This window comes from Grammomys surdaster, unplaced genomic scaffold, assembly GCF_004785775.1.
Source record: "Grammomys surdaster isolate TR1022 unplaced genomic scaffold, NIH_TR_1.0 166, whole genome shotgun sequence".
NCBI lineage: Eukaryota > Metazoa > Chordata > Mammalia > Rodentia > Muridae > Grammomys > Grammomys surdaster.
This window is the reverse complement of record NW_021604614.1, coordinates 13,440,336-13,453,236: the sequence shown is the minus strand read 5'-3', so window position 1 is coordinate 13,453,236 and position 12,901 is coordinate 13,440,336. Positions and strand designations below refer to the sequence as shown.

General features: G+C 50.5%; 1 protein-coding gene across 1 annotated transcript in view; it reads right to left on the bottom strand.

Annotated features, from left to right (window-relative positions):
- The window catches only part of Kdm2b (lysine demethylase 2B), a 125,495-nt gene that overhangs the window by 76,156 nt on the left and 36,438 nt on the right, over positions 1-12,901 (bottom strand). Inside the window, exons 7-8 of the mRNA XM_028765954.1 lie at positions 2,441-2,534; positions 1,431-1,584 (exon numbers count right to left, since the gene is read on the bottom strand). Of these exons, the coding sequence (XP_028621787.1) occupies positions 1,431-1,584; positions 2,441-2,534 (248 nt within the window). The remainder of the gene's footprint in view (positions 1-1,430; positions 1,585-2,440; positions 2,535-12,901) is intronic.

Below are 12,901 nucleotides of genomic sequence, written 5' to 3'. Positions count from 1 at the left end.
GGGGGGGGGGGGGATGTTTCTGGAATGACTATACAAAGACCCTTTTCTCTTTTCTCTGTCTAAATAATACAAAATAGCATAGTATTACACTGTACTAAGTCTTTTTTGTTTGTTTTGTTTTCCTAGACAAGGATTTTTCTTTGTAGCCCTAGCTGTCCTGGAACTGCTCTGTAGACCAGGCTGGCCTTAAACTCAGAGATCTGCCTGTGTCTGCCTCCCGCAGTATTGGGATTAAAGGCATACACTACCAACAACTGGCTTGAATTAGATCTTATTCTTGTTCTAGAGGCTGATTTTGATACCCACAAGACATACTAGAACCAACCTCCTTTACCTGACCAATGACAACTCCCACAATTCTCCATCAAACTACTTTCATTCAACAGTTTCCTGCTAGTCCGTCTTCTGGTTGCCATATCTTCCAAAGTCTAATTACTAAGAGATACAAAACATGTAGACTTGACCTGTGTGTGTATGTCTGTATCTCTCTCTGTGTGTCTGTATCTCACTGTGTATGTCTGTGTATCTGTGTCTCACTATGTGTATCTCACCATGTGTGTCTCTGTATCACTGTGCACGTGTGTCTGTCTGTATGTATGTGTCTCACTGTGCATGTATGTGTGTGACTGTGTGTCTGTGTCTCACTGTGTATCTGTTATCTCACTGTGTATATGTGTCTGTGTCTCACTGTGTATGTCTGTATCTCACTGTGTATGTCTGTATCTCACTATGTGTCTGTATCTGACTGTGTGTGTGTCTATGTGTGTGTCTCTGTGTCTCATTGTGTGTGTGTGTCTATTGGTACAGACTATTGCCTCCCTCATCTTGGGTAGAATGTATTCTTTAATGCAGCCTAACATGTAACTCCCTGTTTCCTATGTCACTGGTTACCTCTGTTAGTAACTCTGGCTACAGTTAAACGTCCTCTGTCTGTCACTTGCTCCAAGTCTGTGAGCAAGTTGCACCTAAGGACCACATTGTCCTCGGATAGAAACCTCCAGAGCAGTGGTTCTCAACCTTCCTAATGCTATGACCCTTTAATATGGCTCCTCACGTTGTGGTGAGCCTCAACTATAAATTTGTTTTATTGCAATTTCATAACTGTAATTTTGCTACTGTCATGCATCATCATATAACTATCTGATATGCAGGGCTTCTGATATGAGACCCTTGTCAACGACCCTCAAGTTGAGAACTGCTACTCTAGAGGAAGGCCCAAGAAAGGCATTCAAATGTCCCCAGAGGAAGGACCAGAGGCTTCTTCACAGGTGTAGTTACTCAGGTTATATGCGTTCTCTGGAGCCTGAGACTTGCTCCCCTCAGGGTCTCACTTGGCCTCCTGGCAGAGACCACAGGACTGCAGGAGACTGCCCCAAATACCCGGGGAGTCAGTGGCTGACTAACCCCAAGCCAACCACACAGGAGCTTACCAGAAGGGATGAAAAAGGTGTAGCCTTGCTTCAGCTCAATCCTTTGGCAGCGTTCCACGCGGTCTCCCAGAAAGATGTCGCTCTGTTTGCCAGACAGCACCCACTCCTCATACAGAGCCAAGTTGTGCAGGGTTGGCGGGATTAGCCAAAAGATCTTGGGAGCAAAAGGAGGCAGTTAGGCACGAGTCTCTGATTTCTTCCAGTCTTGGAACAAACCCAAAAAGAGCCCCACCCACTTGGAGAGAGACATGGAGAGTGGCAAGTCTGTCTGTCTGGGCTCTCCAAGCAGGGCTCCAAGCAGGGAGTGGGGTTCTGGCTACCTTTGGGGTATCTCCAATCCAGCTGAAATACCAAGGCGAGAATGCTTCCTGTGCTGGGTAGAACATCTTTTTTTTCTCCTGAGCCACACAGGCTTATCTGGGAGGTGGGGGCAAGGAGTGGAAGATATACCATAAACTGGCCCAATAAATAAATTCAGCCAGCGCTCACTTCGGAGGAGAGAAAAACATCTGGAATCAAGTGTGTTGACTTCCTCCCAGAATCCCTGCCAACACTGTCATTTCGAACGAAGGTACACGAAGACCCAGATGAGCCAGGCATACATGGGCATTCTCAAGAAGCACCTTCATCCAGGCAGGGACATCACACACACCAAAGCAAACACAGCACAGGTACCCTGAATGTATTCCCTACAACTCTATCTAACCCTGTGTAAAATGCCCTGTTAGAGGCAGGCAGTGACCGCCTCCTACTTTGAAGTTAAAGAGACTTTGGTGGCAGAGCTGACACAAAGCTGAGAAACTTTATGCCAGAGCTTCCTGGGAGCTGAAAAGAGAGCAAGGAGGTATGAATAGGTGACCCTCCCCTCCATAGGAGACAAGAGAGCCAGGAAGTGGTCCCAAGGGATAAAGCGGCCCTAAGTTACTGAGCAAGGGGGAGAGAGGTAAAGGAAGGGATACCAAGACTCTCCATGCAAACAAATGCTAGCTAAACACACTAGGAGCACTCACCTTCCCACCACGGAAAACATGGTACCACACGGAGGTGCCTCCAAAGTCAATGTGGAAGTCAGTGAAACACCCCTTCACGCTCATCAGACAGTACCTGAGGTGCAAGAGCAGGCGTGGGGGCAGAAAACACAAGTCAAATCCAAATCACAGGAGGCGAGCGACCGCTTCAGAGTCACCTGACCTAATGCCCTTTTATAAAAGTGGCAGATGGGGAATTTCCTCCTCTATTTTTTTTTTTTAAACCTGAAATGAAATCGAAGTGGAGTTTCCCTCTGGGGGGTGGGGGGATGCCCCTGTGATCAGGTGACAAATCTCAAGCATTGGTCACCCACCACAGACGCTCACACGCAGCATCTTGGCTTTCAGGTTCCCAAGAGAAATGGCAGCCCACAGGCCACTATCAGTTTCGACCCTTTCCCCAGCCCCCACCCACCGCCGAGGCTTCCTTTCTGTTCCATCCCGACTCTGTGGCTGATAGCTTCAGTTCTCCCTGGCTGCCAGCCCCCTTTGTAGCAGCTGGGCCCCCTGGAATTCAGTAGTAAACCACCTGCGTGGTTTGCCAATTACCAGTCCCCATTGATCTCATTCAATCAGCCAGTAGTCCGGCCAGGAAGGAGGCACAGCACTGAGAAATGAGTAAGAGTGCAGAAGATCCCTCCCCTTGCAGATGAGCCCCTGTGCAGTTGAGGTTTGCACAGATAAAGTTAAATGATACAATGGCTTGCCAAGTACGCAATCACGGCTAGAAATTCCACCCAGTGTCATTCAGCGTATATGAACTGTCCCGGGTAAGGAAATCCAAAGAGGAAGCCCACAGACAGATTAGTGGTGGCTAGAAGGGGGCTGGGCTGGGCTGGGGCGGGGCGGGGCGGGGCTGGGGGCGGGGCGGGGCGAGAATGACACTAATGGGTAAGGGGTTTCATTCTAACAAGGATGAAGAGATCCTAAAACTGACGATCTGGTTGCTCCGTTCTTTGAACACACTAGAAAACACCGGGTTGCACACTTTTTCTGTGTGAATGATACGTGATTTTTTTCACGACAGCTGTTTTATCTTTCTTCTTCTTTTTTTTTAAGTGAAGGGATTAAAAGAAGGTCCTGGGATCAGAGAGGGGTGAAAAACTTCGGCGATAGAAGCTGGATCACAGGTTATGCGTTCAAGAAGAGAAGGAACCCACAGCAGCAGCCCTCCCTCACAAGCACCAAAGGAGGTAGACAGCCCAGCCTTCCCTGCAGGTATACAGCAATCTTCTGGTCCAACCCCCAACGTGCTACCGGCCTTAGGGGGTGCACAGAACCTGAATAAGAGGAGGACACCTCACTGGCTTCCACATCCAGGCGTGGCAAAAAAATAGTGTTTGCCCCCCTACCACTGACCCCTACCCACAAGAACCCCAAGGGGGCACGAAGAAGCAACCTCCCCTCCCTCCTGCTCATCTTGGCACCTCCAGAGGCCCGTGCACACATTTACCCCACTGACCTCTTTTCCCCTGCTGCACTTTGCTCTTCCGTGGTTTGGGGAAGAGAGATGGAATGGGGCGGGGACCTGCAGGGAGGAAGGAGCCAGCAGCAAGCCCGAGTGGAGAGAATGGGGGGAGTGGGGTTGTGCTAGTTTAAAGGTTGGAGGGCTCTGAGACCCCCCTCCTTCTGGTTGCTTTTTGCACCTCTCGTTCAGGTGGACCCGGGGCTCGGCAATATGCAGGCAGCGTGCCCCGCGTCCCTCCTCCGGATAGGCTGGAAAGAGCCTTAACCATGTGTCTGCAGGAGGCTGACAAATCAGAAGGCCTCCCCGTACATCAGAGCCCTGCTGCCTAGCAACCCCATCGGAGGGGTGTAGTTGACAGCCCAGGACTGTCACGAAGCTGGCACTAGACTGCTGAAGTCCTGACTGGGGCTCTACACCCTGCCTGCTCGCCCACCCAAGGCGATGCAAACAGGTCCCCCTGACTTAAGATCCAGAGAAACCTTCCCTCCAAAGAATGGGGGTCCTGAAGTCCTACCCTACCCCACCCTCATGGACCACACTGGCCTCCTTCCTCTAAGCTCCACTTCAAAATATTAGTCCTCATTTCCCTAAAACTAGCTCTCTTCCTCTCGGTTTGGTTTTTTTTTTTTTTCTCTTTTTTATCTAACCTTGGTTTCCACCCCCTCCAGGCCTCAGCTGAACACAGACTAGAGAAAACAATTTAAGTCTGAGGGGTGGAGCCAAGGGAACCGTGCTTCCTTCAGCCTGCAGCTGGATGCCCAGAGGGGATACCTGCAGCCGGGGAGAAAGGACCAGGGTTGGGGGTGTCCAGCTCTAGGACTTCTGGGACTGCTTAGCCAAATCGGTCACTCCCACTTAGCCCATCTTTCAGCCCTCTGACCCAACCCCTCACATGGAAAACTAGGATCCTCTGGCTGTGTGTGCAGGGAAAGTTCTCCGAGTGTAGCCCGCGTCTGATCTGCCCTCAGAGGCCCACCGTGTGCTAGAACACTACTTCCAGACCAGCCTCCTCTAATGTGGGACCGTCCTTTCGGTGTCAGTTCCACTCCTCCCATCTCACACGCCCTTATTAAGTGATAGTGACTGTGACAGAGTGGCTTTGTACTGTCCCCTGCAGTCCAAAGGCAACCCTAGGTTTCGCCACCACAAGGCTACCACCCGCGATGACTTGGGGCTCCCTCCTCGCCCCTGCTCACTCTGGCGTGCCGCCTTTGCACTGACCTCTACTGCTTCCTCCTCCCAAGCACACCGCAGTCACATGGGCACCTCGGCTCGGCTTGGTGCCACAGCCAGCCCGCCAGCTAGCCAGGCTTCCGCAACGGCAAGGCTGGACAGCCAGGCACGCGACACCCCCACCCCACCCCCCACGCTAGGTGGCTTCTGTGCGCCCTGCAAGTTCGCAGCTAAAATTACAGAAAATCTCTAGCGCAGGAGCTCTCGGTCTTTTCAGCGGTTGGAGGCCGGGGATGGAGGGAGACATGAGGCATAGGGGGGCGCTGCACCTGCCACACCAACTTTGGGGCGCGGCCTGGGGTCTGGAGAGATGGGGCAGCCCCACCTTGCCCTTCTCTCTCCAACTTCCAGAAACTCTCCCCCAGGTGGCCCAATTGGCATCCCTTTGGGCAAAGATCTGAAGGAGAGAACCAGGAAAGCTGGCGACGGGTGGCGGGCTGGAGGCACCGCGCGGGCGCGAACGTACACGCCCCACACTTCCAACCCGCCCCGGGAGACACAAAGAACAGCTCAGCGACGCTGGCCGAGCATCCCGCGGGCAGGAGGCCACCCACACCCGCCCCACGCGCCACAAAAGAGGTTACCCTCGGCGGCCGAGGAGCGGCTCCCTGGCGTCCCCTTCCGCAGAGGCTCGACGCGCGCCAGACTCGTGAGGCGACGGCAGCCGAGCCCCCTCCACCGCGCTGCCAGGCCCCAGCCCAGGACGCCGGGGCCCTCTCGCGCCGCCTTCCTTCCTCGGGGAGACAGGCGCAGCCTGTGCTCATCCCCACGCTGAAACTGAACATCCGCGCGGCGCGGAGGCCGCCAGGGAGGTGGAGAGGCCGGCGGCGACAGAGAAGAGCTCCGAGCCACACACCGGATCCCTAACCCATTCCCGGACTCCCTGGCAATACCCTGAGGACTACTGGGTCCGGGGTTTTCCGGAGTGTAGACAACACCTTGCTGCCCAGGTGGTGACCTAATACAAAGCCACCTGCCTTAAATATCCACCCTCAGGCACAGATGGAGGGAGGGCCAGAACTAAAATTTCTGGAGAGTCTATGATGGGGAAAGGTGAGGTTCTAGCCCTAAGAGACTAGCTGTGTTACCTTGGGCAATTTCTTTCCTCTCTGGGGTAATTTACTAGAGGGAGATAACCTGAAGTTCAACTAAAGCATTCTAGGCAGGCTCTTTCCCCTACCTGCCCCTCAGTAGCCTTTCCTACTAATTACAAACTACATTGCTCAATTCAAACTTCGCAACACGGTGAGCTCAATCCCACCATTTCAGGTGAGGAAGCCAACCCGTTCAGGAATACAGCCTTGACACTAACCTATAGGTGGCCAGCACTCATCACCGCCTGTCTGTCAATCTCCTTGGTCCCTCCCAGATCTATTTGGCCTGCAACTTTTAACACCAAAATTCGAAGTTACACTCAAACTTCAACCACTCACCGCCTTTAGACAAAAAGAAGAGTTCAACTCAAAAGTCCCACCCTGGGGGCATCAAGAGAGAATCTCCTTCTAACCATGGGCCTACAGCCTTCCTCCAAACCCACAAGGAGGCAAGCTCTGAAGAGGCAGAAGCCAAATTCCATTCTTTGGTCAAACACTGTACACTGTGGACAGCCAGTGATATAAATCAGGTTTTAACTAACGCGTAAGCTATAAATGGTTATATCCATGATCCAGTAAGACAGTGTCACCCCTATGTCACCCTTCCACCCCATCACCCCCACTTTAAGTACCCACACACTCATTTCCTGGTGCTCAATGACCCAGGCAGTCCCTCTGTCCCTTCCGGCATACTGTCTCTAAGCTTAGACTTTAACAGGTTGGATTTTTTTTTTAAAGCAGGTATGCATTTTACCGGTTGAAAGGTAAAATTAACAGCTCCAAAGAACGGCCCCTATCTTGGGTATGAGCACCGGTCATTGGGGAGGTGTCCTTGAGTAAGAATTTTGGTCACACTTAGAAACCGATTTGGAGTCAAAAGCCAGCAGGGGAGGCCACCCCGGCAACTGGACCAGGCAGCTCAAACGAGAGGATTACTTCATGGGGACACATACCTAATCCTTGATGGGAGGACCATAGATGATTCATTTGTGGAAAGAAAGCATCAACACCAATCTTAAATTCTCATCAGGTTGGGACCTAGGCTAGATTCCCTTGTTTAGGAACTTGGCATCACTACTGAACTAGTCAGGAGCCTTTAACTGGTCATTTCATAGCCCCAACCAAGTTCTCCATGTGCACACTTGGGCTACTGGGCTAGCAATTTTTTTGAGTTACTTTTACATGTATATTGTATTTGGGGGGCTTTTGGGGGTGGGGGGAGGACAGGCTCTCACTATCTAGCCTTGACTGTCCTGAGATTCACTCTGTAGACCAAGCTGGCCTCAAACTCACAGAAATCTGCCTGTCTCTGCCTCCCAACTGCTGGGATTAAAGACCTGTGTACGCCACTACGCCTGGCTCACATATATATTTTAACTATGCAAAAAATCCCAAGAGAACCCTTTCACTGGGTGGGGTGACATGTGCCTGGAATCCCAATACTTAAAAGAGAGAGACAGGAGGATGAGTTCAAAGCCAGCCTGGGCTACATGAGACTTCGTTTAAAACAGAAGTTCTAAAGGGCAGCTTCTCAGTGCTTTACAAGTCCCATCAGCCACTGCTTTCCGCTCAGCAGCTATAGTACCTTCACTGACCCACTATGAATGCCGGTCTCTTTATTTGTAAAAAGAAGCTAGCAGACCTGCCAGTGGTGTCGCTGAGGTATATATGCCAGAGTCTAACACAACACCTACAGAGCAGGACAAACTGGTAGAGATGTTAAGAAAAGAGGCAAGAATCTCCAGGTCTGGAGTCCAGTCTGGACTTTCAGTTTCCCTACCTAATAAGACACAGGTGATCACTTACAACAGTGAACCCCTGAACTGAAAGGCGGGTGTGGCTGTAGCAAACGTAAAGAAGGCCTGGCGGGAAAGCAGAAAACACCAGACCCCAAGAGGCCATGCGTGCAGACTTTTCATCCCGCCTCAGGATCAGACTCCACGAGTCACATCCACTGTGTACTGTCTTCCCACGGTACAGGAGAGAGGCAGGCTGGGGCAGCCGGAGCCTCCGTGCAGGGCGAGCTGAGGCTCCCAAAAAAAGAGGATGCCTGAGTGTTCAGTGACGGTGTCGTCCTGTGTCCCACCCAATATTTCCTCCAGATTTTCTTCTCAGTAGAGTGAAACCGTACAGTCAAATCTCGGGGGAGGGGCGCACTCCCTTGCAATCATCTGAGCTGCAAACTCAGGCTTTCTTTGAGTCCCTCCCCTTTTTGCTGGGATTCTGAGCTCCTTGACTGTGGACCCACAGCCTATCATTAGGCTGGCAGCACTCACTGCTCCAGTAGGAGTGTGGAGGAGACGCCCTAATCCCTTACTGCAATGCATTACCATGCCCAGTCCTTAGCAAGAAAGGTGCACACATGCCCAGACCTGGGGGATTGTGGAAGCTTCGCTTTGAAACATGGCCCACGAATTCTCTCAAGCCCTGTTCTTCAAGAGGTAGAGCTAAGCTTGGGCTGCAGCTCAGCGGGAGGGCACTCGGCCTGGCATGTGTGCAGGGCCCTGGAATTTCATCTCAGCACCACACAAACAAAGGGGAGGGGAGCTGGGCACATAGCTCTGTTGGTAGAGCATCTGTCTAGCAGGCAGGAAGCTCTGTGTGTGATTCCCCAGTATCACATAAACACAGGACTGGGGCGTGTTGAAGACACGGCTCAGAGGTAAAGTGAACTTGCTGGTCTTTTAGAAGACCCAAGCTTGGTTTCTTGCACACACATGGTAGCTAACAACTGTATTCCAGTTCCAAGAGACCAGATACTAGCTCTTGGCCTCTGCAGGGCCACATAGTACGCATACACACATACATGTATATACATACATAATACACATATACATATATATGTGTGTATTATGTATGTATATGTGTGTATGTAAAACACTCCCATAAAATTAAAAAAAAATTAATTTAAAAACAAGACATGGGGTCACATGCCTGTACCCCCAGAGTCCAAAGGCTGAAACAGGGGGAATTGGAAGCTAAAGTCATCCTTGACTACACAGTGAATTTGAGGCCAGCCTAGGTTATGTGAGATCTTGTCTCTCTCTCTCTCTCTTTTTTTTTGGGAGGGGGGTTTGGTTTTTAGAGACAGGGTTTCTCACTCACTCTGTAGACCAGGCTAGCCTCAATATCAGAAATCTGCCTGCCTCTGCCTCCCAAGTGCTGGGATTAAAGGCGTGTGCCACCACCGCCCGGTGAGATCTTGTCTCAAAGAGACCACTACCCTTCCAAAAGGAAACAGAAGAGGAAGTGCACATCTCTGTCCCTCGGAGTGCAAGCTGGACTAATTAATGAATGAACATAACAGAAGTCAATAGGGAATGACTTTCAAAATTAGGTCACACGAGCACTACGTCCTCTTGGGGCCGAGGATCGCAACCTTTGTTGGCTTCCCACCAATACCCCAGTGAATGCTCTTTTTCAGAAGTGGACCCTTAAGCCAGGCTCTACCCTCGAGATGAACACAGCCTGGACCTAAGCTCCGAAGAGCCCTTGAGAAAAAACTATCCTGCTGCTTTTAGATTCCAGACCTGCAGTAACTGGCATCATCTTCAGGGTCGTAAGCTTTGGGGAGATGGGGGGTGGGTATGAAGTGGTTGTTTTAGTGTGGATGCACAGTGATCCTATTGTTGCCCCGCAAGTGTCGGTGGGACAGCAGGCGTGAGCCACCAAACCTGTTTCTGTTTATTATTATTATTATTATTTTTTTAGGATGTTAAAGTTAAGGGTAACAGCTATGCAATAATAAATAACCAAGTCGGGGGTATTCCCCAGTACTGTCGCTGTCCAGTGAGGGCTTTTCCAATATGGATAATTCTACACAATCTAAGTATCTCTGGCGGGAAGAGGGAGAAGGCAACAACAGAAACGCAGGGTGGTATCAGTATGCACCAGCGCACCCCTTCATATTCATTCTCTCTTCCTCCCTCCTCTCTCTCTCTCTCTCTCTCTCTCTCTCTCTCTCCCTCTCTCTCTCCTTGATACTCTACTGCTCTATGTTCCATTGAGACACTAATTAAATTCTATCATTTCCACAATAAATGCTCCATGAGAACAGGGCCTTGGCTTTAACCACTGTGGTCTCATGACTAACTTAAAGTCTCTACTGCACCAAAACGTTAACACTCGTTAGAAGTCTTTCATTTCCTTCTGACTCAGGGACCTGGAGCCCATTCACCTTCCCCTGCCTCCAGAGTCTCAACGGAAACCTATTAAAATTCCTAAACCTCTGACCACAATGGAGCAGTATAAATCCCAGAGGCAGGAAAAAAAAAAACACTGCCTCCTTAGTGTTTGTCACATGTCCCCTCCTCTAAGCAAACCTTCCTTCCATTCAGGAGGGCCATCAGCTGTCTGTTTTTCAGGCGCCTCCAGCAAGGAAGCACCACCGTGCTTTTCAGAAACAATGTCATTTTAATTAAATTCCACAGAACCATGCCCTACTCCCAGCAGACTCTGTCAGGGTGGGATTTTTTTTTTCCACCTTGCTTATGAACATTTGAAATCGGCCTTCTTTTCAGTCGAACGAATGGACTATCTCCAAGGTGACAACGTCCTTCCTAGCAAGGTTCAAATCCTATAAGTAGTTCCCATGGCCACTGATGGAGTTTAGAAATCTGTTCGATCTCACCGATACCTCTGAGACACGTGGGCCTAGAAAGTCACACATATTTATGCCCCATTGTTTTGGTAATTAGTGTCCCTAAGCATACATAGGGCACATTTAAAGGGATCTTTCCATAAAGTACAGACCATACTGAAGCACTCAGGCAGGGCAGACTATAATATAAATTTATATTACCCAGCATAATCTATTTTACTCCCTAAATATACGCTCAGGTGTGATCACCTCTTTTCTCGTCTGCTGAGATGTAGGCCAGGCTGCAGCCTCCTCACACCTCCCCACAGCAGGAACATTTGCAGAATATAAGCCCACGTGACCGTATCCTGCTCTGCTTAGAATATCTCGGGGATAGAAGTATATATACGGGGGGGGGGGGGGGGCCCGCGGGATGAAACCCTCCTTTCCTTGTATAGGCACAAGGATCATAAGCTCCGAGCCCACCCTGGGTTATATATTGAGGATCTCTTAACCCACCCTTCCCAAAACCAGAGAAACTACTCAGTGTTTATAAAGGCACCTGCCTGGCCGGGCAGTGGTGGTGCATGCCTTGAATCCTAGCACTTGGAAGGGAGAGGCAGGCGGATTTATGAGTTTGAGGCCAGCCTGGTCTACAGAGTGAGTTCCAAGACAGCCGGGACTATACAGAGAAACCCTGTCTCTAAAAACAAACAAACAAAAACAAAAAAAAAGGCACCTGCCTGGCTATGAAGACCAGTGTTCAGATCCCCAGAACTCACAGGAATTTCAGGGTGTGGAAGCCTGTCTGTAGTTCTAAGTACCTTATGAGGCCAAGACAGGGGATCTTTGAAGTGATCTGGCTAGCCAGACTAGCTATACTGGGGAGCTCTGGGATCAACTGAGAACACCTTACCGACTGATTCACCTCAGACCAGTACCAAGACATCTTACGGTTCTGTTGGTAGCTTCACCCCCAGGATTCAGTTTCCATGTATTTCTGTCACTGTTGGGTTAACACCTGTCTCCCCACAAACTGAACAGAGTTCCTCGACCCTGCGTCCTCAGCACAACCGAGATGCCCAATTCACCAGTCATGATCTGCTCCTTCCTACCAGTTCTTCTTCACCACTTCGCTTTCCCAATCCCTTCCCAATTCTCACGTGTCCCCCACCCCAACCCCCAAAGCCCAGGTAGGAACCAGAGGTGGCCCTACAGGTAGAGAGAGCACTTGGGACACATGCCTGGCCGCCTGAATGTGACCAGTTCCCACAAAAACCTGACCTCTGACTTTGGTGTGCACACTGTGGCACCTGCCCCACCCCCACACACATCACCTACGCCCAATAATAATAAAGAAATAATTTTTAAAGAAAAGTAGGCGTGTTGGCGCCTGCCTTCAATTCCAGTACTTGGGAGGCAGAGGCAGGCGGATCTCTGTGAATTCAAGGCCAGCCTGGTTTACAGATTGAGTTCCAGAACAGTCTGTAGAGAGACCCTCTCTCAAACTAAACAAAGCAAAGAAGAAATGAACCCCAAGTTAACTGTACCCCTGTCCTCCAAGAAGACTCCTTGAGAGCAAGAGCTCGAAAGGATTCACCTGTCTGGATTTGTTTCTCTTCCCCTAGAAACGTGGCGGCTTGTATGCTCCGTGCATGCTCTATGGTAGTGAGGGTGGAGGCCCTTAGCCTTATTCATCTGTTTATCTGCCCGACTCAGAACATTTTACTGTGGCTGAATCAGAACAGAACAGAATTGGAAACAAGCCCTGCTCCCCTCCCTCTGCACCTGGACCCCATTCTCTGCCTTTGATACAGCCCGAATCCAAGGAATACATTGAACTTTAGCTTAGAGGGGAAGAAAAATGTCCATGAATTAATGAGAAAGAGAGAGAGACAGAGACACAGAGAGAGACAGAGACAAAAGAACACTGAGAAATCCAGGGCCAGCGTGCTAGCCTGCCTCACAAAGCCTGGGACTTGTCTGCATTCAACACTGGCTGAATAGAGGGGCTGAGGGAACGGGGGGGGGGGGGGGGGGGGGGGGGGGGGGGGGTGCTGTGGGGGGGG